The sequence below is a fragment of the Podarcis liolepis genome (assembly GCF_965112155.1).
Source record: "Podarcis liolepis genome assembly, chromosome: 1".
Lineage (NCBI taxonomy): Eukaryota > Metazoa > Chordata > Lepidosauria > Squamata > Lacertidae > Podarcis > Podarcis liolepis.
Window position 1 is genome coordinate 117,500,930 of NC_139554.1, and position 23,264 is coordinate 117,524,193.

The window sequence follows — 23,264 nt, forward strand, 5'->3', positions numbered from 1 at the left end:
CTAACAGTGTTGCTGCGGTGCAAACATAGCAGAGGAGCCAACCTGAGGTTCCTCCATTTGCACCACACTGACCTCGCCACCTCCTCACCCCTCCTGGAAGGCAGCAGCTGACTAGAGGTCGGGTGAGAGCTGCCACCCCATCACGCCATTCCCTGCTGCCCTTTTCCCATTCTGGAACTGCCAAGAAAAAGGACTGACCTACTTGGACAAAAGGAAGTTGGCAATGGCAGTCACTGTTAAACAAGCACCTTAAAAGGCTCTGTTGGTACTAAGCAAGCCCTGAAGAAGCAGAAGCATTCTCTCCCCAGTAAGAAAGAGATATTAAAATCATTTTGGAATCAATCTTCCTTGGGACCCAAGCAGCTATCACCTCTTCCAGCTTCCAAGAAAAGGCTATGATTAAGGCAAAGGCTGGTCTTAATCTGATAAAGGTTGGTGCTTCCATCCTGAGTGCATGACTCAGAAATACAGACAATTATCAATTCCAGGGAGTTTGGAAGGAAATTTGGCTTTGTTTGCATTTCAATAAGAAATTATTCAATCTGCACTTCTCCAACCAACCTGCGAATCAAAAGGCAGCCAACTTCTGAAAGTCACACCTCTCCAGATTGTACAAATACAGTTCTCCAACCAAACAATACGTAAAGATTTGCATTCTATTAGGGGCAAATATGTGTTAAAATGCATATATTAGCAAAAATAACAGACAAAAAAAACACACAAGGGAAGACTGCTTACAAAAATGCACCATAACATGCAGTTGTTTGTATGCAGTTCTGTATATTAGTCAAATCTACAGCAAACAAATTGGCTTTTTAATGAGAAATTCATATTAAAAGGCTGGCAAATTTTCACAGGATTTTTTTTTAAAAATGCAAATTGCTGCAGAAATGTGGAGAACTAAATTTAAAGCTGGAAAAATGATATACCACGAGGTATATTTATCCATTCCTACTTGTGAGGCAATGTACTTTGGATTGTGCTGAAATGAAGTCCTGCTGAGTTCAATGGCTCTTACTCGCTAGTAAGTGGACACAGGATAGTGGCCTAGAGTAGTATGCCCCACTAGGAGGGACTTGCTTTCAAGTAAGCATTCACAGGATTTCACTCTGTGCTGAGAAGTAACCCTCAAGCAATCTTATACTAAAGCCTACCTTCTTTACCTGAATTTGCAGTGGGAAGTAAGGTACACTTTTTCAAGTATTTCTCCCGTACTTGCAGAAAGGCGAAAGAGCCAGTTGTTTGCTGTCAGAACCAACAAGGAAGGTTTGTAGTCTGATGGAGTTGGCAGCACTTCACCCTGTATTAAGAAATAGAGAATGTTCCTATGTTGTGTATTTTTGTGTTTTTATATTGTAAACCGCCCTGTGATCCTCAGAGGAAGGGTGGTATAGAAATTAAATCATTATTAAGAATAGTAATGATAATAACTACAACCACGGGCACCTCCCCCCCATCTCTTTGTTGGAGTCTCAGCTCCTTATCTGTGAAGCGATTCTCAACCGCGACAAGGGTTCGCATCCCAACCCCAAATAGTGAACCTGTGTGAATACTAGAAGAAGAAGAGGAGGAGGAGTTTGGACTTGATATCCCGCCTTTCACTCCCCTCAAGGAGTCTCAAAGCGGCTAACAATCTCCTTTCCTTTCCTCCCCTCACAACAAACACTCTGTGAGGTGAGTGGGGCTGAGAGACTTCAGAGAAGTGTGACTGGCCCAAGGTCACCCAGCAGCTGCATGTGGAGGAGCAGGGAAGCAAACCCGGTTCACCAGATTACGAGTCCACTGCTCTTAACCACTACACCACACTGGCTCTCCTACAGAGAAAATGCGAAGCGCTGAACTTAAGGCACCTCTGAACATTTGCTCTACACAATTTGGAGACTTGGTTCACCTCTGACAGGGATCCCAATGGGCTGTGCAATGTGTCCTTGTGGGCAGAACACACAAGCGACACATGACACCCCACTTCTGGACTTGTAACATATGAGCCCCTTCACCCTCCAGCTGTTGTGCGAATGGATATTTTGCCATCCTTACAATCAGTGTTCGAAGCTCCTTGTTCCTGGCGCATTTTGCGACAGGGAATTTCAGTAGCGCGAGCTGTTTCTGAGCTCTGGGGGCAGTACTGCGCCTAAGACTTCAGATTAAAACTGCAGAGTGGGAGGAAAGGAAGAGCTTTTTCTGCCTCCCCACTTCCAGCTACTCTCTGAAGACTGGAGAAGAGACCCTCTTAAGGATATTAGGGGGTGGGGAGGGGAAGGAATAGACCTTGTGAAAAATGAACCTAATATTTTAGCTGCAGTTCATTCATTTCCAGCTTTAAATTCTTGTTATAAAAAGTGAGCCTAGACATTCCATTGTTGCACCCATAACCTAGGTTTAAGGTGCCTTTTAGCTCCTAGCTTTCATATCTCTGTTTCTAACACTGTTTCCAATATGGAATAATGCAACAGCAACATAGCACAACACAAGCACTTGCTAGTTACAGCAGCCTCAGGTGTGGATTTTCAGAACGTGCACCCTATTATGACTTGCAAACCCATCAGCTGCTTCCTTTATAACTTTCTTAAACAGTGTGTTGAGGCTTCACAATCTTGTAACGAAGCTTACAAAATGATGAGTTTTGTCCACACCCATAGCGTATTTGAACCTGATTATCGGAAGATGACTGTACACATGTAAATGCCTGAACAGACAGGAGCTGCTCACACTTTAAAAGATGATTACTTTAGTCCCAAAAGATGTCTCCCCAGAGATTATTTCATGTGTTGGACTTCTAGTTAAAAGGAAAGAAGGAAGGAAAATAATAATATGCTAAAGATGACACAAGGGAGTCTGGTTCTTGTTTTTCTCAGCAAAGTTGTTTCGTTGGGGAGGGGGGAAAGAAATCTTACCACTGGGCATTCCAATAACAAAGCATCTTCTATTTTTTCCGATCTAGGCCGCCTTGGCATTTGATAAATTATCCTCGGCTCCGGTGTGGTACTGAGAAAGCGAGGCAGGAATTAAGAGTATATTATTTCGCATGATTCAAAAAGTCTTTTTAGCTATTATTATAAACAACAATCAAGACTTTATACACACCGTACATATAGGTCATGACGCCCATGCCCCCAGAATCCTGAGAACTGTAGTTCACCCCTTAGGGTAAAGGTAAAGGGACCCCTGACCATTAGGTCCAGCCACGGATGACTCTGGGGTTGCGGCGCTCATCTCGCTTTACTGGCCGAGGGAGCCGGTGTACAGCTTCCGGGTCATGTGGCCAGTATGACTAAGCCACTTCTGGCAAACCAGAGCAGCGCACGGAAACACCGTTTACCTTCCCGCCGGAGTGGTACCTATTTATCTACTTGCACTTTGACGTGCTTTTGAACTGCTAGGTTGGCAGGAGCAGGGACCGAGAAACGGAAGCTCACCCCGTCATGGGGATTCGAACCGCCAACCTTCTGATCGGCAAGCCCTAGGCTCTGTGGTTTTACCCACAGCACCACCTGCATCCCAGTTCATCCCTTACAGAGGTACAATTCCCAGCACCCTTAGCAAAGACCAAGTCCTTTCTCTCCTCTTCATTCCCTTGTCCCTCCTATTGCCAGAGAAGGCAGGGGCCTGGGACTGCCTCTGGCAAAAGCTCTCCTGTTCTTGCCTGTCATCTCTGAGGTGCAAAGGTACCATCAGGGCAAGACTTCTGGGAAGATGTCCATGCCTCACTCAGCAACATGAGCCAGGATGGTCCTCAAAAACCCAGTTGGGCTGGCTTACTGCACTTTGAAGTAATGCACATTACCATCTAAGGAGCTCCTCTGTGTTAGAATTCCTGCTCCATGATTGCAGTCATGGGATTGTTGTCTTTCACATGACAATATATGTTTTGACTCAACAGAGTGGGAAGTGACGAAGACAGGATGTTTGTGTTACTGTGTTCCGTGAAGTGGGACTATTGTCCTTTGTTCTTTTTCTCTTTGCTGTCTGATGCTAGAGAGAGAGGGAGCCATGTTGCAGTGCTCCGTGTGTTTATATGTAAATAAAGTAGATTAGCCAAAATGCTGAGTTGCTGAGGTCTGTCATGCGAACTGCGCAGACTTCTGTGGATCCCTAAGTGTGCCGATATCTGTTGGCATCTGTCGCTGTGATGTTTGGGCAGAAGAAAGCTTTTGAAGCTCCTGAACGAAAGACCAGGAGGGAGAGAACATGCCAGTCGGGCATGTGTCTCTGCCAGGGTCCTACTCGAGTGTAGGCTGAACTCCTAACACTCTGCAGGAAGATCATTATGTTCAGAGCCTAAAATGAACAAGTTGCACCAATGCCAAGGAGAGGTGCATGTACCGTATTTTTCGCCCCATAAGACGCACCAGCCCATAGGACGCACCTAGTTTTTTTGGGGGGAAATAAAGGGAAAATTTTTTTACTCCCCCCCCCAGGTGCGCTGCGCTAATCCCGAAGCTTGGGGCGTGCGGAGCTCAGCGCGCCCCAAGCTTCTGGGTGCCGGCAAGCAGTTCGCTAGCCGTGGGAGAGCCGCGCGGCTCTCCCAGGGCTAGCGGACTGCTGCGCTAATCCCGAAGCTTGGGGCGTGCGGAGCTCAGCGCGCCCCAAGCTTCTGGGTGCAGGCAAGGTCTCCGCTAGCCCTGGGAGAGCCGCGTGGTTCTCCCAGGGCTAGCGGAGCGCTGCGCTAATCCCGAAGCTTGGGGCGTGCGGAGCTCAGCGTGCCCCAAGCTTCTGGGTGCAGGCAAGCTCTCCGCTAGCCCTGGGAGAGCTGGGTCTCCCACAGCTAGCGGATAGCTTCCTGAAGCCTGGAGAGCGAGAGGGGTCGGTGCGTACCGACCCCCCTCGCTCTCCAGGCTTCAGCGAAAGCCTGCATTCGCCCCATAAGACGCACACACATTTCCCCTTCATTTTTGGAGGGGAAAAAGTGCGTCCTATAGGGCGAAAAATACGGTATGTTGTGACATATGGCTGCTTCCCTAAATGCCATAACCAAGATTATTTGATTTCTGTTGGATGCTATTTTTTAAACCTACTGTAAGTGCCCACAGATGCTACAATTGCAGTGGTAGGGCAGTCTACAACTTAAAAACAACAACTAAGACAGGCAACCACTGGCGCCTTATCACCCTTGAGGTCTGGCCGTGGCATGCACAAAATGTCTGAGCCCTTCTTTTCTCCCCTTAAAAGTAAGGTAAAAGGTAAAGGACCCCTGGATGGTTAGGTCCAGTCAAAGGCAACTATGAGGTTGCGGCACTCATCTCGCTTTCAGGCCGAGGGAGCCGGCGTTCATGCACAGACAGCTTCCTGGGCCATGTGGCCAGCATGACTAAACCGCTTCTGGTGCAACAGGACACTGTGACGGAAACCAGAGCACACAGAAATGTCGTTTACCTTCCCGCTGCAGCGGTACCCATTTATCTGCTTGCACTGGTGTGCTTTCGAACTGCTAGGTTGGCAGGAGCCGGGACAGAGCAACGGGAACTCACTCCGTCGTGGGGATTTGAACCGCCCAGCTTCTGATCGGCGAGCTCAAGAAGCTCAGCGGTTTAGATCACAGCGCCACCTGCGTAGAGCTGGAGGAGGAAGTTGCAAGAGCGACGCTCTTTCCTGCTTCCTCTTTCAGCTCCACGAGCCCTTCAAGGTTCAGATTTATTCAACTGGATTTCACTTTTACACCCATTTTTTTCTTTCTGTCTCTAAGGGTGGCGCCAGCTTAAAAAGAATTGGTGACTCCTAAACTAATATGACTGTTTGAGAGCAGCAACAACAGTAGCACAATGGCCATGTGTCCTACTTTGCTGAGGCCAGTCCTCTGCCTGAAGGAGTCTTCAGTTTGAAGGTCTCTCTGGCCTAAGTCCGATGAAGAGTTAAAGAACCAGAAACAGCAGTGAAGGAGCCTTTAAGCTGGCCTTCGACAATAAAAACTTGAGCAACAAACTGAGCAGGTACACAGGTCACCGCTCATGATCTTTCCCACTATGAAGAGGTGCATTGCATTTCTATTTGAATTCTAAATTTGTAACTATGCCTATTTGTGCACATATGCAAATATTATGCAAATCTATCTCCTCAGTTGCCCTCTTTTTAAAATCAAAACATAAATGGCCACCCTAGAGCTGAACTGGGAGCTCAGGGGACAAATATCCCACTTTACTAGACAGGCTATTCTTCCCGGTTACATTTTACCAAAGTCTTTATTTACAGATTTAACCAAAGCACTTCAGCAAACAGCCAGAGCAAGATTAAAAAAAGACATAAAACGCACGACCACAATTACACCAACAATTACTCAAATTCTTGTTCAATTGTAAAACGACGGATGAAGCAGTATCAAAGTGATTTGGGATGCATAAATTGCACAGTAATAAAACAAACTTTCCACTACAAATGGAAACAGCGACAACTCCGTTTGTTCTTTTCTCTCAGCTTGCGTGGCAGCACGACTAATACATTCACTGAATTACACACAGCAACCCTTTTAGGTGTGGCCAAGTGACACGCTCCACTGATGGTGGGGGGCAGGAACGGAACCCCCGCTCGAAATGGTCGCCGCCTGTATGCATACAGCTGTGTGCAGGCACGTGTATTCATGCAGTTATTTAAAAATCCATATGCTTAGGATTTCTAAACAACCACGTGCCTTTCTTTTAACATAAATCCTCTCCCGTTTGAAAAACAATTTTGACCTCGGATGTGAATGCAAAAATAAAGAGGTCTTATTTATTATATTTACTTGTCACTTACAAACAAAAAAATCTTTTGTCTTAAAGTGACTTACACACACATACACAAACGCATGTATATAAGATGTGTATGTGTGCACATGCGCCCACGTGTGTGTGTATATACAGTGGACGCTCGGGTTGCAAACGTGATCCATGAGGGATGCATGTCCACAACCTGCAGTGGCACATCTGCACACGCGCGGGTTGCAATTGGGTGCTTCTGCGCATGCGCAAAGTGCAATTTAGCGCTTCTGCGCATGTGCCGAAACCCGGAAGTAACCCGTTCCAGTATTTCCAGGTTTCGGCGGTCTGCAACCCGAAAAAACTCAACCTGAAGTGTCTGTAACCTGAGGCATGACTATGTGTGTGTGTACACACACACACACACACACACACACACACACAGTGGTACCTCAGGTTACATACGCTTCAGGTTACATACGCTTCAGGTTACATACGCTTCAGGTTACAGACTCCGCTTACCCAGAAATAGTGCTTCAGGTTAAGAACTTTGCTTCAGGATAAGAGCAGAAATCAGGCTCCGGCGGCCCCATTAGAAAAGTGGTGCTTCAGGTTAAGAACAGTTTCAGGTTAAGAACGGACCTCCGGAACGAATTAAGTACTTAACCCAAGGTACCACTGTATATATATAAAACCATGGCAGACTAGGGATTTGAACTTTGTTCTCCCCACTTCTAGTTCAAGGTTCAACACTCTAACCACTGCAGCACGTTGTCTCCCCAAAAATACTGTTGTTCTTAAAATGAGATATTCCGTGCCACTTTGCAATCCTCCATTTTACAACTATTTATGAAGGAGATAGCGTCACACGATGTAGGAGAAAAATCACTTCTAAATGTGTGTTTTTTAAATTAAATACCTGCTCACACAGCACCGATAATTGTCGAAATAAATCCTCCCGCTTTGATAAGCAATTGGAGATGTGGAATGTGTTGTCCAAACATTCCTGAATGTTGTACTTTCCTGAAATAAATCACAGTGATCTGTTATAAAAAATGTGGTTTAGGAAATGTACCTGAAATGGCCCTACATTAATCATTTGTATTCATTTTGTAGTGAATGCAAAGCCTGTTTTCCGTATTAGGCTAAAGGATCCTAGGAAAGGAACTCTAACAAACTGGATTGTTTTTAAATGATTATATACTACTGTAAAAGATAAGAAAAACAGGGATTTTGTGAATAAAAACACATTTTTGCATGTAAGAAGGAACGTTATACTTCCTTGGTTTAATAAAATGTAAAATGTGCACGGCATTATTACATTTTTTGTATCAATTAAACACATTTCCACTGGCTTCCATTACAGATACAAAGCCTGTACAACAGGAATCTGAGGTCTATGGCTGCAATCGTGTGCCTATGTGTGGGCATGCATAGGTTTCAGTAATGTCTTAATTAAGGTGAAAAGAAAACATAAATTAAGAAGAAGTAGCATTTCTACATTACAAATATTTTGGGCTGAGGTGATAAAGAACGGCAGACCTTTTCCATCTTCAACTACAAAGTCTTAACTATAGAATCCAAAAAGTTTCTACAATTTCTCATAGTTACCCTGAGTTACCCCTGAACTCACCTTACATCAACAACTTCTAGCAAGATAGGGGGCTTTGATTTCATAACCAAGGAGGAGAAATCATATTGGATTATAAAGCATGGTTTTTGTTTCCTTTTTTAAAAATTGATTTTCTTTCTTGGTCACCCTCAGTGGAGCCCAGGCATCCGCAGGTCAGGATCTTTATTTTTTTTAAATAGACAATATAAACATTCAGGAGTAAGCCCAATGAACAAATATGGGACTTCAGAGTAGATACTTATTGGATTGCACCAATGACAGAACCAAAAGAGTCAGTAATACTGTGTGTGAAACTCATTGATCTTCTGTGTATCAAATTAAAGGTAAAGGGACTCCTGACCATTAGGTCCAGTCGTGACTGACTCTGGGGTTGTGGCGCTCATCTCGCTTTACTGGCCGAGGGAGCCGGCGTACAGTTCATGTGGCCAGCATGACTAAGCCGCTTCTGGCGAACCAGAGCAGCACACGGAAACCCCGTTTACCTTCCCACCAGAGCGGTACCTATTTATCTACTTGCACTTTAACAGGCTTTCGAACTGCTAGGTTGGCAGGAGCAGGGACCGAGCAACGGGAGCTCACCCCGTCGCGGGGATTCGAACCGCCGACCTTCTGATTGGCAAGTCCTAGGATCTGTGGTTTAACCCACAGTGCCACCCGCATCCCGTGTATCAAATTAAAGTCCTCTTAATCTTGCCTGCATTAACAATCCCTGAAAATTCACCCTGTTAGTACTGCTTCACACACTACAAATTTTCTACATGAGAAACCTATCAGGGATTATCACATTTTATGATTGACATGTGGATTTCGTTTCTACACAGAAGTACTTTCTTCACAAGTTGTAACGAATTCAGCTGCAACACAGGGCTAATGGGTTTTCAGTACCTATTTACCTGGCATACCAGCTTCCTCAGAATCCCCATGTTTTTTCTATAGACCACACCAGCATCTTTTGTGTGAAATCCCTGTGACCGTCTGGTGAGTGCAAAGCAAATATTTCGATTTTCGAATGCGTCAGCGGAGGGTAATCTGCTTGTGGCAGATAAGGCAGAGAAACTGGAAAGCATGTTGGTGGAACATCAAACTTCCACTCGCTTCCACCCAAGTAGTCTAAACAAAAGAGGGGAGGGAGAAAAAAGTTGTTCAGTTAGCCAAATATGGAAATAAACTACAGCAAAAACTAAAACTCATCTGTACAATCCTATGTGCTAGATTTGCAGTTTGGAAAAAGGGGGCAAGGTTCCTGAACCTTTACGAGTTGCCTGGAATCAACAATTCTCCATCATCATCATTATTTATTATTTATACCCCGGCCATCTGGCTGGGTTTTCCCAGTCACTCTGGGCAGCTCCCAACATAAGATTAAAAACTCTCATGAACATAACCGAGAGGAGCAGCCCCCCCATCAAGCAAATAAATAAAAATACTTAATTAACTGAGCAATCGCATCACATAAAGCTCAGTTCGGCCCCCCCCAACATAGATCCTGGCTACACCCATGAGAGCCCCATCCTATTTCCCCTGATCACCCTACTATGGACATCCATGCATAAATAGCCATGCGATCCTATATACATCTCTACCCAAAGTCCCACCAGATTTTCAAGTGTGCATAGGATTACAGCTTTAGGGTGTTAAGCCTGTACAAGTTTACTCACAGGCAAGTCCCACTGTGTTCAATGGGGCTTTCTTTCTTTACCTTGGGATAAACCCCACGGAACTTAAAAGAGGCTTCCTTCTCAGTCAAACATGCTCCGCATTGCAAACTTATGGTTACCAGACGCCTCCGTTTCCCGGGGACAGTCCCCAGATTTACAAATTTGTCCCCGGACAAAATCCATCCCGGGAATGTCCCCAGATTTCATTTAATGTCCCTGTATTTATATTTTAAGTGTTGTAGATTTATTAGTAGGAAATGAATGTTGCATGATTGGTTCAACGGCACAAGACACATCATATGGGGACTTCCGGCGAGGCAAAATGGCGGACATCACAGCAGCCAGCAGCTCCTGAAGCCAGCAAGAGCCAACTGCGCTACCAGGCTGGCTCCAGGCTGCTGAGGCTGCCGCTGGGGAACCGGGGACACCTGGTGCATCAACTGGGGGAACTGCTGACCCACACACCCTGCGACTTAATTGAGAGGGGAGCGAGAGCACCAGGCCACCCGCCCAGCGGTGGTCCGGGGCCAGGAAAACCCTGGAGCTGATGCAGGGAGAAGGAGGAGAGGAGAAGGAAGAGAGAGAAAGAGGAAGGAGAAAAAAAGGGGAGCCCTGACCTTGCCACACCACTGCTGCTGAGAAGGAGAGGTAGGAGAGCACCAGGAGTGCAAGGACACGTGGCTAAGCCCAGGCCCAGCCAGAGCCTACGCCACGGCAGCTAGCACCCCAAGAGAGCAGGCCAGGGCCCAGAAGAAGGCCATGCAACAGAGAAGACTACAGAAGAGAAGACATTACTTCTTGATTTTTTAACAAAATTTAAAAAAAAAAATTTCTCTTACAAAAAAACAAAAAAGGTGTCCCCGGATTCTTTGAAAAAAATCTGCTAACCTTATGCAAACTGGCAGCGTGCATAGGGCCCCAGTTCCCCGCAGTCAGGGAGACACGCAGGAGTCAACAGCTCCTTCCAAAACTCCGGCGTTAAGAGGAAATGCACGGGAATCTATTTCCTGTTCCAGACAGTTTACACCAGGGTTACCAGATGTCCCCGGTTCCCGGGGACAGTCCCCGGTTCCCGGGGACAGTCCCCGGATTTGCAAATCTGTCCCCGGACAAATTCCGTTCCCGGAATGTGCCCAGATTTGCAACCCTGTGGCGGCAGCAGCCTCACCATCCCCACTACTTTGCCTCACCATCCTCACTACTGACTCCCTGTTGCTGGGAAAAGGTAAAGGGACCCCTGACCATTAGGTCCAGTTGTGACCGACTCAGGGGTTACGGCACTAATCTCGCTTTATTGGCTGAGGGAGCCGGCGTACAGCTTCCAGGTCATGTGGCCAGCATGACTAAGCCGCTTCTGGCGAACCAGAGCAGCGCACGGAAACGCCGTTTACCTTCCCGCTGGAGCGGTACCTATTTATCTACTTGCACTTTGATGTGCTTTCTAACTGCTAGGTTGGCAGGAGCAGGGACCGAGCAACAGGAACCCACCCCGTCGCAGGGATTCGAACCGCCGACCTTCTGATCGGCAAGTCCTAGGCTCTGTGCCACCCGCGTCCCTCCCTGTTGCTACTCAGCTTCCAAAAAAAAAAAAAAGAAGGGTGCCCGGATTCATTGAAAAAAACCTGGTAACCATAGTTTACACTTGTCTGCCCATCACGAGCGATTGCAATGCGAGCTCACGTGGCATTTCGCCCCCAACACTTCTCTCTCCGTACATTACCGGGATAGAGAAGGGGAGGGGGGCATCTTTTCAATCCTGGACTCGAGGCAATCCCAGTTTACGGTTCTGAAGGTGCAATCCTCGCGCGTAAACTTACTTGGGAGTCAAGACTCACTGGAACGCATTGGGGCTTCTCCGCGAATGCAAGCAAAGGGGGTCAGGGATGTAACCGCAGGCGCTGGATCTCTACATTATCGGTGTGGAATATGCCGCCCGACAACCGTCCAGGATCAAGATCCGCCCAGCAGGAACTTACTCGGGAGTAAGCCCGAGGCGGGGCTTAGTGATCGACTCAACAGGCACAGGACTCCATTGCAAACCTTCCAAGCGGGAAAGGCTGCCGCTTCGCACAAAGCAACTTTAAAACAATATATAGATATATAATATAGCCTCTTTTTATGCCCTCGCGCGCCTCCGACTACCCAGCGCGCGCGCGCAGAACAACAACAAACCTCTCAGGACGGCGCAGGAGTTAAAACCACACGCGCCTCCAAAACCGGGCCTGTTTCTTCGGCAGGGACACTTTCGTTTCCCCGTCTCCGCCTCTTCGCAATGCACGGCGGGAAACGTAGTTTCCCTCGCCATCAACTACCTCCGAGGGGAACGGAGCGCGAGAGTCTCGGGGACTACGGCTCCCGAAACCCTCTGCGCGCGCAAGGGCGGGAGGCCGCGCGCTGGTTCGGGTTTCTCCGGCTTGATCGGCTGCTGGTTTGCAGCGCGGGAGCGGAGGGTTGAGAAGGTTGCACGAAGGAGCCGTGCAAGTGTTAAGGGCAGCACCTTGCAGCATCATCATCATCATTATTATTAATACCCACGCCCTGCACATTTCTTCTTATTTTTTTGGAATATCATTACATTTGATAACTTAACGACTGGACGCGAGGAAGCACGTGGATAAGAATGTCCGAAAAGTGTTTTGATTTTTTTTGTTGTTTAGGCACTGCATGGCATATAGCGCCCTGAAGGTGAGTTCTTTTCTCCTCGTGGGAATCAAGGTTGCATTAGATATTACCTGCTTTCAAAATACCGTTTTGGTTAAAACTGCTGACCCGGCAGAGAAAACAAACAAACATTAAAACCCTAAAATTAAATGCCCGAATGTCTTAAGGTAGTCGAGCTAAGAGAGCAGTCCTAACCCCGCGTCTGGTGGACCATTGAAAAAGATGCAATGGACTATTGAAAAAGATGCAGTAGAAAAGGTTTAAGATAGGACCTACGGAGGGGAAGGTGGGAAGTCCCGAGATTCGGAAGAATATTTAATGGTGGGTGTGTATGGTTGCGTTATTATAATTCTATATTTGTGAAATCAAATAAAAATTAATTTCAAAAAGAAAAGGGAAATTGACAATACTGGCGTCGGCATTTGCAGTGCGTGAAAGATGCCTTAAATAGAAGCGTCTTGGGTTTACTTCTGCAGATCCAAGGAAAGCTACTTGAGATTTAAAGGCTCCCACGTGTGCTCGCTTCCTTCGGAGTAAGAGGGATATGGGAGTCTCTGTGGTTCAGTGGAAACGCTGGTTGAAAAATGGTGGTGGAGGCCCTGTGCCTGATGTGAGGAACTTCTGCCAAGTTTGATATGTCTAAGTCAGTTGTGGGAACCTTTGTCTGTGGGTCCCCAGATGATGTTGGACTACAACTCCCATCATCCCTGAGCTCTGGCCTTGCTAGCTAGGTGTGATGGGAGTTGTAGTTCAACATCTGGGGACCCACAGGTTGAGAAAGGCTGCTCCAGATGGTTGCTGAACTACAACTCCCATGCCCCCCAGCAGGTGTAGTCAGTGGCAAGGGATGATGGGAGTTGTAGTTCAAAAATATATGGCAGGACAAAAGTTGCTCTCACACGGTCTAATGAGTGAATGCCTTTTGCTGTGGCTAACATTTTGATTTGTGTGGCGCTGAATCTTGAAAATGTTTAGAAACTTCAGCTGGGTCAGAATGCAACAATTAGATTTTTAAGCTGGATTTGCATCTCTCTCCGATTCTTCTGAGTCTACGCTGCCTTCTAGTTTGTTTCCTGGTTCAGTGCAGGGTTCTGATTATAAAGTCCTAAACTCTTGGAACCACGAAAGCTCATACCAAGAACTAACTTAGTTGGTCTTTAAGGTGCTACTGGAAGGAATTTTTTATTTTGACTATGGCAGACCAACACGGCTACCTATCTACTCTTGGAACCTGGATATCTGAAAGGCTCTGTTACTACTGTATATTCTAGAGACATCAAGGAAGTTTGCCTTATTAGCCGGAAAAGCATGCGCCGTTTAGGGCTGCTTCCCAAAAGTGCACAGAGCACAAAGTGCACACATGGCTTTTCCCTCAGGAAAGTGTTAGATGAGAGGAGTGGGTCTCTTGACTACACTTTTTGGCTTTGCCAGTAAGGCCACCGAAAAATGGTGATTTCTGGCAGCTCTTCCTCCTGCCTTTGCTTTAAAAATGATGCCGTAATGAAATTCAACGAAGGAAACTATCACCAAAACAGGGTGGTTTTGGTGCCATGGAATATTTGAGTGCTATTAGCTATATAGGGTTGACATGCTACACTAAGGTTACCAGAATTTTTTCAAAGAATCTGGGGACACTTTTTTTTAAAAAAAGAGAAAAAAAGTAATTTTTTTTAAAAAAATTAAGAAGTAATATCTTCCCTTCTGTGGTCTCATCTGTCGCATGGCCTTCCTCTGGGCCCTGGCCTGCTCTCTTGGGGTGCTAGCTGCCGTGGAGTAGGCTCAGGCTGGGCCTGGGCTCAGCCATGTGTCCTTCCACTCCTGGTGCTCTCCTACCTCTCCTTCTCAGTAGCAGCGGCAGTGGCGTAGCAAGGTCGGGGATCCCCTTTTTCCCCTCCTTCCACCTCCTCTACCTTCTCCTTCTTTCCTCCTTCTCCCTGCATCGGCTCCAGGGTTTTCCTGGCCCTGGAACGCTGCTGGGCAGGTGGCCAAGTGCTCTCGCTCCCGGCTTGATTTGGGTCGCAGGATGTGTGTGTCAGCGGTTCCCCCAGTTGACGCACTGGGCGTCCCCGGTTCCCCCTCGGCAGTGGCGGCGGCAGTCTCAGCAGCCCAGAGCCAGCCTGGTAGTGCAGTTGGCTCTGGCTAGCTTCAGGAACTGCTCGCTGCTGTGATGTCCGCCATTTTGCCTCGCCGGAAGTCTCCATATGATGTGTCTTGTGCCGTTGAACCAATCATGCAACATTCATTCCCTGCTAATAAAAATACAACACTTAAAATATAAATCTGGGGACATTCCCGGGACGGATTTTTGTCTGGGGACAAATTTGTAAATCGGGGGACGTCTGGTAAACTATATGCTATACCTCTCCCCAGAATAGTGAAGGTTTTGGAATCCTTTGAGGAGCAACTGAAAGTGATGGGGAATGTTTAGCTTGGAGAAGAGAAGATTAAGGAGGGGCATGTATTGCATTTAATTCAAATATCTAAACTGCTCTCATGTAAAAGATGGAGAAGACTTGTTCCCTGTTGCTCCAGGGGGCAAGGCGACGGCTAATAGGTGGAAAGCAGATCTTGGCTAAGCATTAGGATAACATTCATTTTGGTAAGAGCTTTGACTATGGAGCAGATGCCCTCAGGATGTGCTAAGCTCTCCATCACTGGAAGATACTTGTAATGGCTACTAGTCACAGTGACTGTATTCTACCTCTACTGTCAAAGGCACTTCTGAACGCCAGTTTCTGGGGATTGCTGGTGGGCAGAGTTCTGTTATGCTCAGGTTCTACTTATAGGTTTCCCACAGGCATCTGATTCTCCACCGTGAGAATGGGATGGAGTACTAAGTGGGCCATTGGCCTAATTCAGCAGAGCCCTTCCTAGGTTCTTGTGTTAAGTATTAGAGGAGAGACCAGACGGTCATCTCCCAGGGATGCTGCAGTTGCAGATCTTGCATTGAGCCTCTGAAACACCTTCCAACTTGATGATTCTCATAGGCTGTTCCAACTCGATGAATCTATGAAACACATAAAATGGGTTTTGAAAATCTGTAATCAATTTAAAAGGCCACAAAAAAGACTAAAATTGTCCCTCAATTGCTTGGGTGAAATAAAGATGTCAAAATGTCAATAAAGTAGGTGTTGGGCAAATCTCTCCTGGGAGTTTCTTCAGCAGTAGACTATTCAGGATGGTGCTGTTGGGCCTACTATTAAAGGGCTACATGAACATGTTTTGCAATATGTTGTTGAAAGTCAAGTGATCTGTCATTTCTTTAGCAATTAAGTTGTATCATAGTAGGCTGGGCTGACACACTAAAAAGATTGTATGAGAGGCAGGTAGCAACAAACATTTTGTTCCAATGAATCTGGCTTGAGTCAACAAGGTTCAAAGCAGTACAGATAATCTTGATTGCATTATTTGTACAACTCTGGCATAATTCGACTTGCCACTGATGTGTAATATCAGGGTTTTTCGTTTTTTAAAAAAAACAATCCACAGCCTTCCTTCAAATGTCAGCGAGACTGGTTACTCCTCTGTCTTTTGAAGTCTTCCGAAATGGCCGTGCTTTAACAATTATTAGATAAGCATGTCTCATGTAAAGCTACAAGCCAGCAGAAAAATCTCTATTTTCCTCCTCTTATTTCTGCCAGATATTTTGACCATCTGTCTAATTATCTCCTCTGGGCTTGTTTCCATGTTAGTATATTTCCGGGCTATTCCAAGTATTGCTCTTAGCAGGAATGTAACTTTTGTTGGACTTGAGTCTCTGTGTATTTGAAGGCTCCACATCAGGCAGCTTTGCTGCTAATTCCCCCACTGTCAGAGTTGCCACCTAACATGGTGGCACTGCCTTATTCTGGAATGGGTGGGGGATGGGGGAGAGTGGAAAGTGGCAGGGGGGGGGGTAGGGAGCGACAAAAATCTGGCTCGTGTTTGGAAGCCATTGGTGGCGGTACAATAGAACGGAGGCTCTCAAAAGCTGGTTGCTCAGCGCATCAGGGGTATGGTCAACTCTACTGTTGGGTGCTAGTGGCTCCCCAGGGTCTAGGCATGAAGTCTTCCCCATCAGCGGAGATGCCAGAGATTGTTTGCAAAAGCTCCTGGGGGGACGGCAGACCCCCAGTACCTCCGAGCATCTCCCAGTAGGCACGTCTCTGGAATGGCATGTCCCTTCACTCCGGAGTGCCCATCTGTGACACCAGTCTTCTGGCATCACACAGCAAGAAGATAGAGACATCCATAGATCTAACCGGAAGAGTCCGCGACTAGAAGGAGGAGGAGTATCAGGAAGAGTGGAATAAATTTAATGATTATCTAGTTAAATTTGTTAAGTTAAATTAATTGAAAATAGCTTGCAGATACTTAATTGGCTTAGGATTTTATTTATGTTAAGTGATGAATTAATATGTTTAATTCCATAAGGTGAAGATTTAAGGATGTTAATGTTTAAGTTAAATTTCATAAGAATTGGGATTTGGAAAACCGTTAAAAGGACATGCAATGAAATTCAACCAAGGGGAAGCAAGGAAGTCACTTAACAAAGTTAATAAGTGTAATTTTCAATAAGGCTATGATTTATGTTTGTTTGTCTTGTGTGTTTGTTTGTTTATAATATTGTGAAAACCAATAAAATTTTTGGAGAGAGAAAAAAGAGACATCCGTAGATCTAAACTACGTTTTATTCATAATATATACAGAGAATCCATAAGCACATCTGTGTCCTCCAAACTTTGGCAGAAACAGAAAGCATACAGCAAAAGCGAAAGTACAGTCTAATAACACTCTCAGACAGAAGAGATAAGACAGTCTTCCGTTCCCACACTCTTCTCAGACATCTCATGTGATTTACACCAACCACGCCAGCCAGCATCGGCTACATAAAATCCTAACAGAGTTTGTGCCTGAGATCTTCTGCATACAGAAATGGTATTTATTCTTTGAGTTCAGTCCCTTTTGCTTGGTTGCTTGTCGATAGGCCGCATGAAGAATTGGCATATTTGTAGACCAGTCAAGTATTTCTAAACAGGCCATGGTTATGATGCACTGACACTTCCCTGAAATTACAGTGTTAGAAATTCAATAATAATAATAATAATAATAATAATAATAATAATAATAATGTATTATTTGTACCCTGCCCATCTGGCTGGGTTTCCCCAGCCACTCTGGGCGGCTTCCAACAAATATTAAAAATACATCAAAATGTCACAAATTAAAAACTTCCCTGAACAGGGCTGCCTTCAGATGTTTTCTAAATGTCAGGTGGGATATTATTATTATTATTATCATCATCACCACCACCACCATCTTCATCATTGCAATTATTATTAATTCCATTTCTATGCCGCTTAATATTTTAAAGAACAAATCATAGCAGTTTACAACGCATAAAAACATCAAATACTGCAGAATATAAATAATTCAAGCTGTAAGGAAAATATTTCAGATCCTTCTCTAAATGACATTTTGCTTTCCCCAGTTGCCAACCTAGCATCCAGAGATCTCCATATGGTTGCAATTGGACACGCAGTAGTTGCGAAACGCGCCTGGCGCCTGCCTAATTTCGAATACTGTGGCTGTAGGCAGTTGTTAGAAATGAAACTTGTTCATCAGGTACCGTGATACCTCGGGTTAAGTACTTAATTCGTTCCGGAGGTCCGTACTTAACCTGAAACTGTTCTTAACCTGAAGCACCACTTTAGCTAATGGGGCCTCCTGCTGCCGCTGTGCTGCCGGAGCACGATTTCTGTTCTCATCCTGAAGCAAAGTTCTTAACCTGAAGCACTATTTCTGGGTTAGCAGAGTCTGTAACCTGAAGCGTATGTAACCTGAAGCATATGTAAGCCGAGGTACCACTGTACTGAGAGGGGAGGAGATTATCATGGTCACAGCACAGAGATTTTTGGTGGGAAGAGAGTCTCTAGATTTCCAGTTTCATGACATGAGAAAGCTCTGCCGACTTCATAAGAGGCAACTTTGGTCGGACAGCATTAAGGAATGTAAATTGTGGAAGTTTTATGGTAATGCTGTACATTATTTCAGGCACGTGCTTTCCAAGCACTGAGCCTTCTTTTGTTTCATTTTTACAAATCCACGATATAATTTTGCAGGCTCTGTGTGTGTACGGACGCCATTTCCGCTGTGCCCACTTTGCGCGAGTGTTTGGAACCAGAAAAAGAGCAGTGAAAGAAATTCTTTGAAGAAACTTAACCTTTGGAGTGGGAGAAGAAAAGTCAAGCAGAGGAACAACACATTGCCACAGGAACAGAATGTTTCTCCAGCGATGAGTGTTTTGATATATATATATATTTTAAGGTGCAACAATTGAAACATAACCCCCTCCCACTCCCGCCCAGAAACCTTCTTATTAAAGTAAACAAGCACAATAATCCGAATGCACAGAATGTCTCTTTGTCTCTGGCAAATGCTTAGTAATGCACATTTTGTTTCTTCCCAGACAAATTTCTCATTAGTCACTATCGTAATTGAGACATTTGTTATAGAAAGGCAATTAATTGCAGAGGCATGACTAGATCTCCTTAAGGTCACTTAACGCTCCTGCGTCGTGCTGGTGGGGTAGAGGGAGGTGGGAAGTGGAAGTATTTTACCAATCTGAGGGTCACACAGATCTATATCCAGTCAGGTTTTTAAAAATACAGTGGTACCTCGGGTTACAGACACTTCAGGTTACAGACTCCGCTAACCCAGAAATAGTACCTCGGGTTAAGAACTTTGCTTCAGGATGGGAACAGAAATCGCGTGGCAGTGGGAGGCTCCATTAGCTAAAGTGGTACCTCAGGTTAAGAACAGTTTCAGATTAAGAACGGACCTCCAGAACGAATTAAGTTCTTAACCTGAGGTACCACTGTAAACATTGAGTTACATTTGGCAAATGACTTCGGTATAATGCAGAAATCTGTGTGTATACGCCAGCTTTCTTCCATGGAGCTCAAAGTAGCATACATGCCCCCCCCCCAAAAAAAACACACACACATTATCCTCACAAGAATCCTGTGGTTAGTTGATTAGGCTGAGAGAATGTGACTCAGGAACTCAGCGCCACTCAGTTTTGTGGCAGGTGTGTGTGAGCCTGCTCTCCTAAGCACTAACTATTATACAGAACATCATTTTATTAAAAATTGTTGATAGGAGTGCAGAGATGGCTATTGGCTACCTACTGTGTTTGTATTTTAAAAACCATTGGGCACCAAAGATAGGATCTATCTGAATTCATATTCCAGAAACACTGGTGTCATATTGAGTAATCATATTGTACCAGGCGTCCTCAACCTCGGCCCTCCAGATGTTTTTAAGACTACAATTCCCATCATCCCTGACCACTGGTCCTGCTAGCTGGGGATCATGGGAGTTGTAGGCCAAAAACATCTGAAGGGCCGAGGTTGAGGAAGCCTGTATAATTATACAATAAAGCAGTAGGTAAATTGTGCCAGAAACAGGGGTAAATGTACGATGAAGCTAATGTAGCTTACGATTCAGGGTTTCTAATCCTGGAGGGCCCCTTTGCTTAATTTTTTTGGGGGGGTTGTCAACCCAGTTTGAGTTGCATGGCTCAAATCCTTCTCTGATGCATCATGCATGGAGATAACATTGGGCAGACCAAATTTCCATACACACTGCCTAGGATGCTTTTAGAAGACATCTGAAGGCAGCCCTGTTTAGGGAAGCTTTTAATGTTTAATTGGTTATTGTATTTTAGTGTTTTGTTGGAAGCCGCCCCGAATGGCTGGGGAAACCCGGCCAGATGGGCGGGGTATAAACAACAACAACAATAATAATTAACACACAGGCTGAAGTCCAATGCCACCGTCACACTTGCAGAACGGCTTTTGAGCCACCCTCTAATGACATAAAGGGAGGCTATTTTTCTGCAATTCCCCTTTCCTCTTGCAGTCCTCTGGGCCTCCCCCCACCCACTGCCCTGCACACCTCCCAATCTGTTCCATAGGATTTGAGAGCCCTCCAGAATAGCATGGAAGGTTGCTTTGGAGGCAGGAGTAGGAAAAGGAAATGGGGAGTAAATTCCCCATTCCCTCCTGTCTCCTTAACAGATGCCTACACTGGATCAAAAGCATTTCTAGAAAAGAAGAGTAGCATTGGATTTTACCCATGGAGTAGTGCAAGTTAAAGGATGGCGAGTGGAGCTGTGGCCTAAACCACTGAGCCTCTTGGGCTTGCCGACTGGAAGGTCGGCGGTTCAAATCCCCGCGACGGGGTGAGCTCCCGTTGCTCTGTCCCAGCTCCTGCCGACCTAGCAGTTCGAAAGCATGCCAGTGCAAGTAGATAAATAGGTACCACTGGGGCGGGGAGGTAAACAATGTTTTTGTGCGCTCTGGTTTCCGTCACGGTGTCCCATTGCGCCACAAGCGATTTAGTCATGCTGGCCACATGACCCAGAAAGCTGTCTCTGGACAAATGCCGTTTCTCTGGGCCTGAAAGCGAGATGAGTGCTGCACCCCATAGTCACCTTTGACTGAATTTAACCGTCCAGGGGTCCTTTACCTTTTTTTACCTTTACCTAGTGCAAGTTAAGGTGAGAAAATTATCTATATTATTTCCATCTTGATCATGATATTGTCTGCTCCTGTTGCTCAGTCCCTGCTCCTGCCAACCTAGCAGTTTGAAAGCACGTCAAAGTGCAAGTAGATAAATAGGTACCTCTCTGGCGGGAAGGTAAACGGCGTTTCCGTGCGCTGCTCTGGTTCGCCAGAAGCGGCTTAGTCATGCTGGCCACATGACCCGGAAGCTGTACGCCGGCTCCCTCGGCCAATAAAGCGAGATGAGCGCCGCAACCCCAGAGTCGGTCACGACTTGGACCTAACTATCAGGGGTCCCTTTACCTTTACCTTTAATTGGGTTTTGTACATAGCTCCCGACGAAGGTGATTTCTCTGAAACACCATACAGTTGATTACCAGACGCTCTAGAGAGTCTCTTTTTGGATCCTGCCCCCCGTTAGACATGTTGAGGTGCTCAGCTCATCTGCCATTCTCAGGACACAGTTAAATTGTGAGAAATCACCTTTTAATGGAACTTAACCATTTTTTAAACTTTCTGTTTTTTTACTTGGGTTTTCCACCAGTATCTAGCTGCATGATGGAAAGAGAACAAACTCAAAACATGCATTAGCATTTCAGTGGTCAGCTCCTTCTAAACAACAACAACAACAACAACAACAACTGTAAAAGGAAAAGATAGAGAAAACCAACCTACATTTGTGTTGCTGCGGAAGAGACAGGAATTCCTAAGGTTAACTGAAATAATTAAGTTTGCAAGAAATCTATACTCCTGTTTAATTTTGCTTTCAGGGTGTTCTGCTGCTGCACTGCAATGCTATTTGTTAAAAGATTCTGTGCTTCACATCTGAAGACCAGCAAGATGCCCCATCGGTTCCAGAGTAACAAACGACCAGTTGCTCCCCTTGGGTCACGGGTTTTGTTGGATCCAGATAAAGTTTTTGATCACAACATGTGGTATGATTAATGCAATTTGCTACTGTGTTATCAGTTTGTCTTTTAAATATAGGTAGGGATTGATTGATTGATTGATTGATTGAGAATCTAAACACAGAGGCTGAATGTTTTCCTGCCATTCAGAGGCCAGAATCCATAGCCAGCAGAAGAGAGAAACCTTACATGCAAATGGAAAGTGTTTTAATCTTTGTCTGTTAATTTAGAGAGACAGACCAACTGATATCCAGTGGTCGGTCAAAATAATTATCTCAATGTTTTCAGAGATTAATTGGATACCTTGGATATCTGCCCTGCCCTCATATGAGATATATATCTGTTTACCAATTCCAGGAAATTTGAGTGGGCACTTGTTTCACCATCACAAGAATGGCTACCATCCATGTTCCATTAATTTTTAAAAATAGAACATGAAGTAGAGCCATGTTATGAAATAAATTATGGATGTACTAGTAGCAGGAGGTTGAGATTCTTATTATTATTAATTGAATTTATATACCAACCTTTGCCCCCCCCCCAAAAAAATTATGAATCTTTGTAAATTGTGTTTCTAAAGGATCTTTTGTTATTGCCAAATGCCAATGTGTTTGCATTATTAAGTTTGTTATGAATAAAAAAATCATTTTAAGTTAGAGCTTAATAATTATTTCACTATTAATATATTTCTTAATTGTATTTCACTTTTAATATACTTCTTAATTGTATTTCACTTCAACAATTACTTTGATAAAATAACATATTTTGTTATGTGCTAATGGCTTTAGATACCTATTAGGTCCATAAATTGCCGTATAGCATATATTCAATACAAAAAACAGTGACAATTGAACATATAAAGGACATCTGGACATATAAAGGGCCCCATTACCTTCAGTAGCTTAGGGACTCATCAAACCTAAATCTGGCCCTGTGTATAACCCATTGCAGTAATCTAACCTTGAGGTTACCAGAGCATAGACAACAGTAGTTAGGCTATCCCTGTCCAGATAGGGGCGTATCCATACCATAATAGGAGAGGAGCCCTCACTTCCTTCTTCCTACCTTGTGGAAGACCTTGATGCTCTTGTTAGGTTGGGATGAGTGAAGCAAGTTGTATGGGACTCATTTCCCTACTTCCAGGCAAGCAGTTTGGCTCTGTGCTCCTCCTAAGTCAGGGATGGGCAGGT

The 23,264-nt window shown here is 45.1% G+C and overlaps 2 protein-coding genes and 1 long non-coding RNA gene across 5 annotated transcripts in view; 2 read left to right on the plus strand and 1 right to left on the minus strand.

The window, feature by feature from the left end:
* The window catches only part of DCAF17 (DDB1 and CUL4 associated factor 17), a 29,610-nt gene extending 17,380 nt beyond the window's left edge, over positions 1–12,230 (minus strand). The window contains exons 1-5 of one of the 3 annotated variants that reach the window (XM_083468847.1): positions 11,777–12,230; positions 9,195–9,411; positions 7,588–7,691; positions 2,895–2,985; positions 1,164–1,300 (exon numbers count right to left, since the gene is read on the minus strand). In XM_083468847.1, coding sequence (XP_083324973.1) covers positions 1,164–1,300; positions 2,895–2,985; positions 7,588–7,691; positions 9,195–9,368 — 506 coding nt within the window. In that variant the 5' untranslated portion in view covers positions 9,369–9,411; positions 11,777–12,230. The remainder of the gene's footprint in view (positions 1–1,163; positions 1,301–2,894; positions 2,986–7,587; positions 7,692–9,194; positions 9,412–11,776) is intronic. The other 2 variants (XM_083468846.1, XM_083468848.1) reach the window with 2 other exon arrangements.
* Positions 1–23,264, plus strand: part of LOC310691168 — a 72,587-nt gene that overhangs the window by 12,330 nt on the left and 36,993 nt on the right. The window lies entirely within an intron of this gene.
* METTL8 (methyltransferase 8, tRNA N3-cytidine) overlaps positions 12,332–23,264 on the plus strand; it is a 46,378-nt gene continuing 35,445 nt past the window's right edge. Inside the window, exons 1-3 of the mRNA XM_083469816.1 lie at positions 12,332–12,644; positions 18,722–18,926; positions 21,937–22,101. Of these exons, the coding sequence (XP_083325942.1) occupies positions 18,895–18,926; positions 21,937–22,101 (197 nt within the window). The 5' untranslated portion in view covers positions 12,332–12,644; positions 18,722–18,894. The remainder of the gene's footprint in view (positions 12,645–18,721; positions 18,927–21,936; positions 22,102–23,264) is intronic.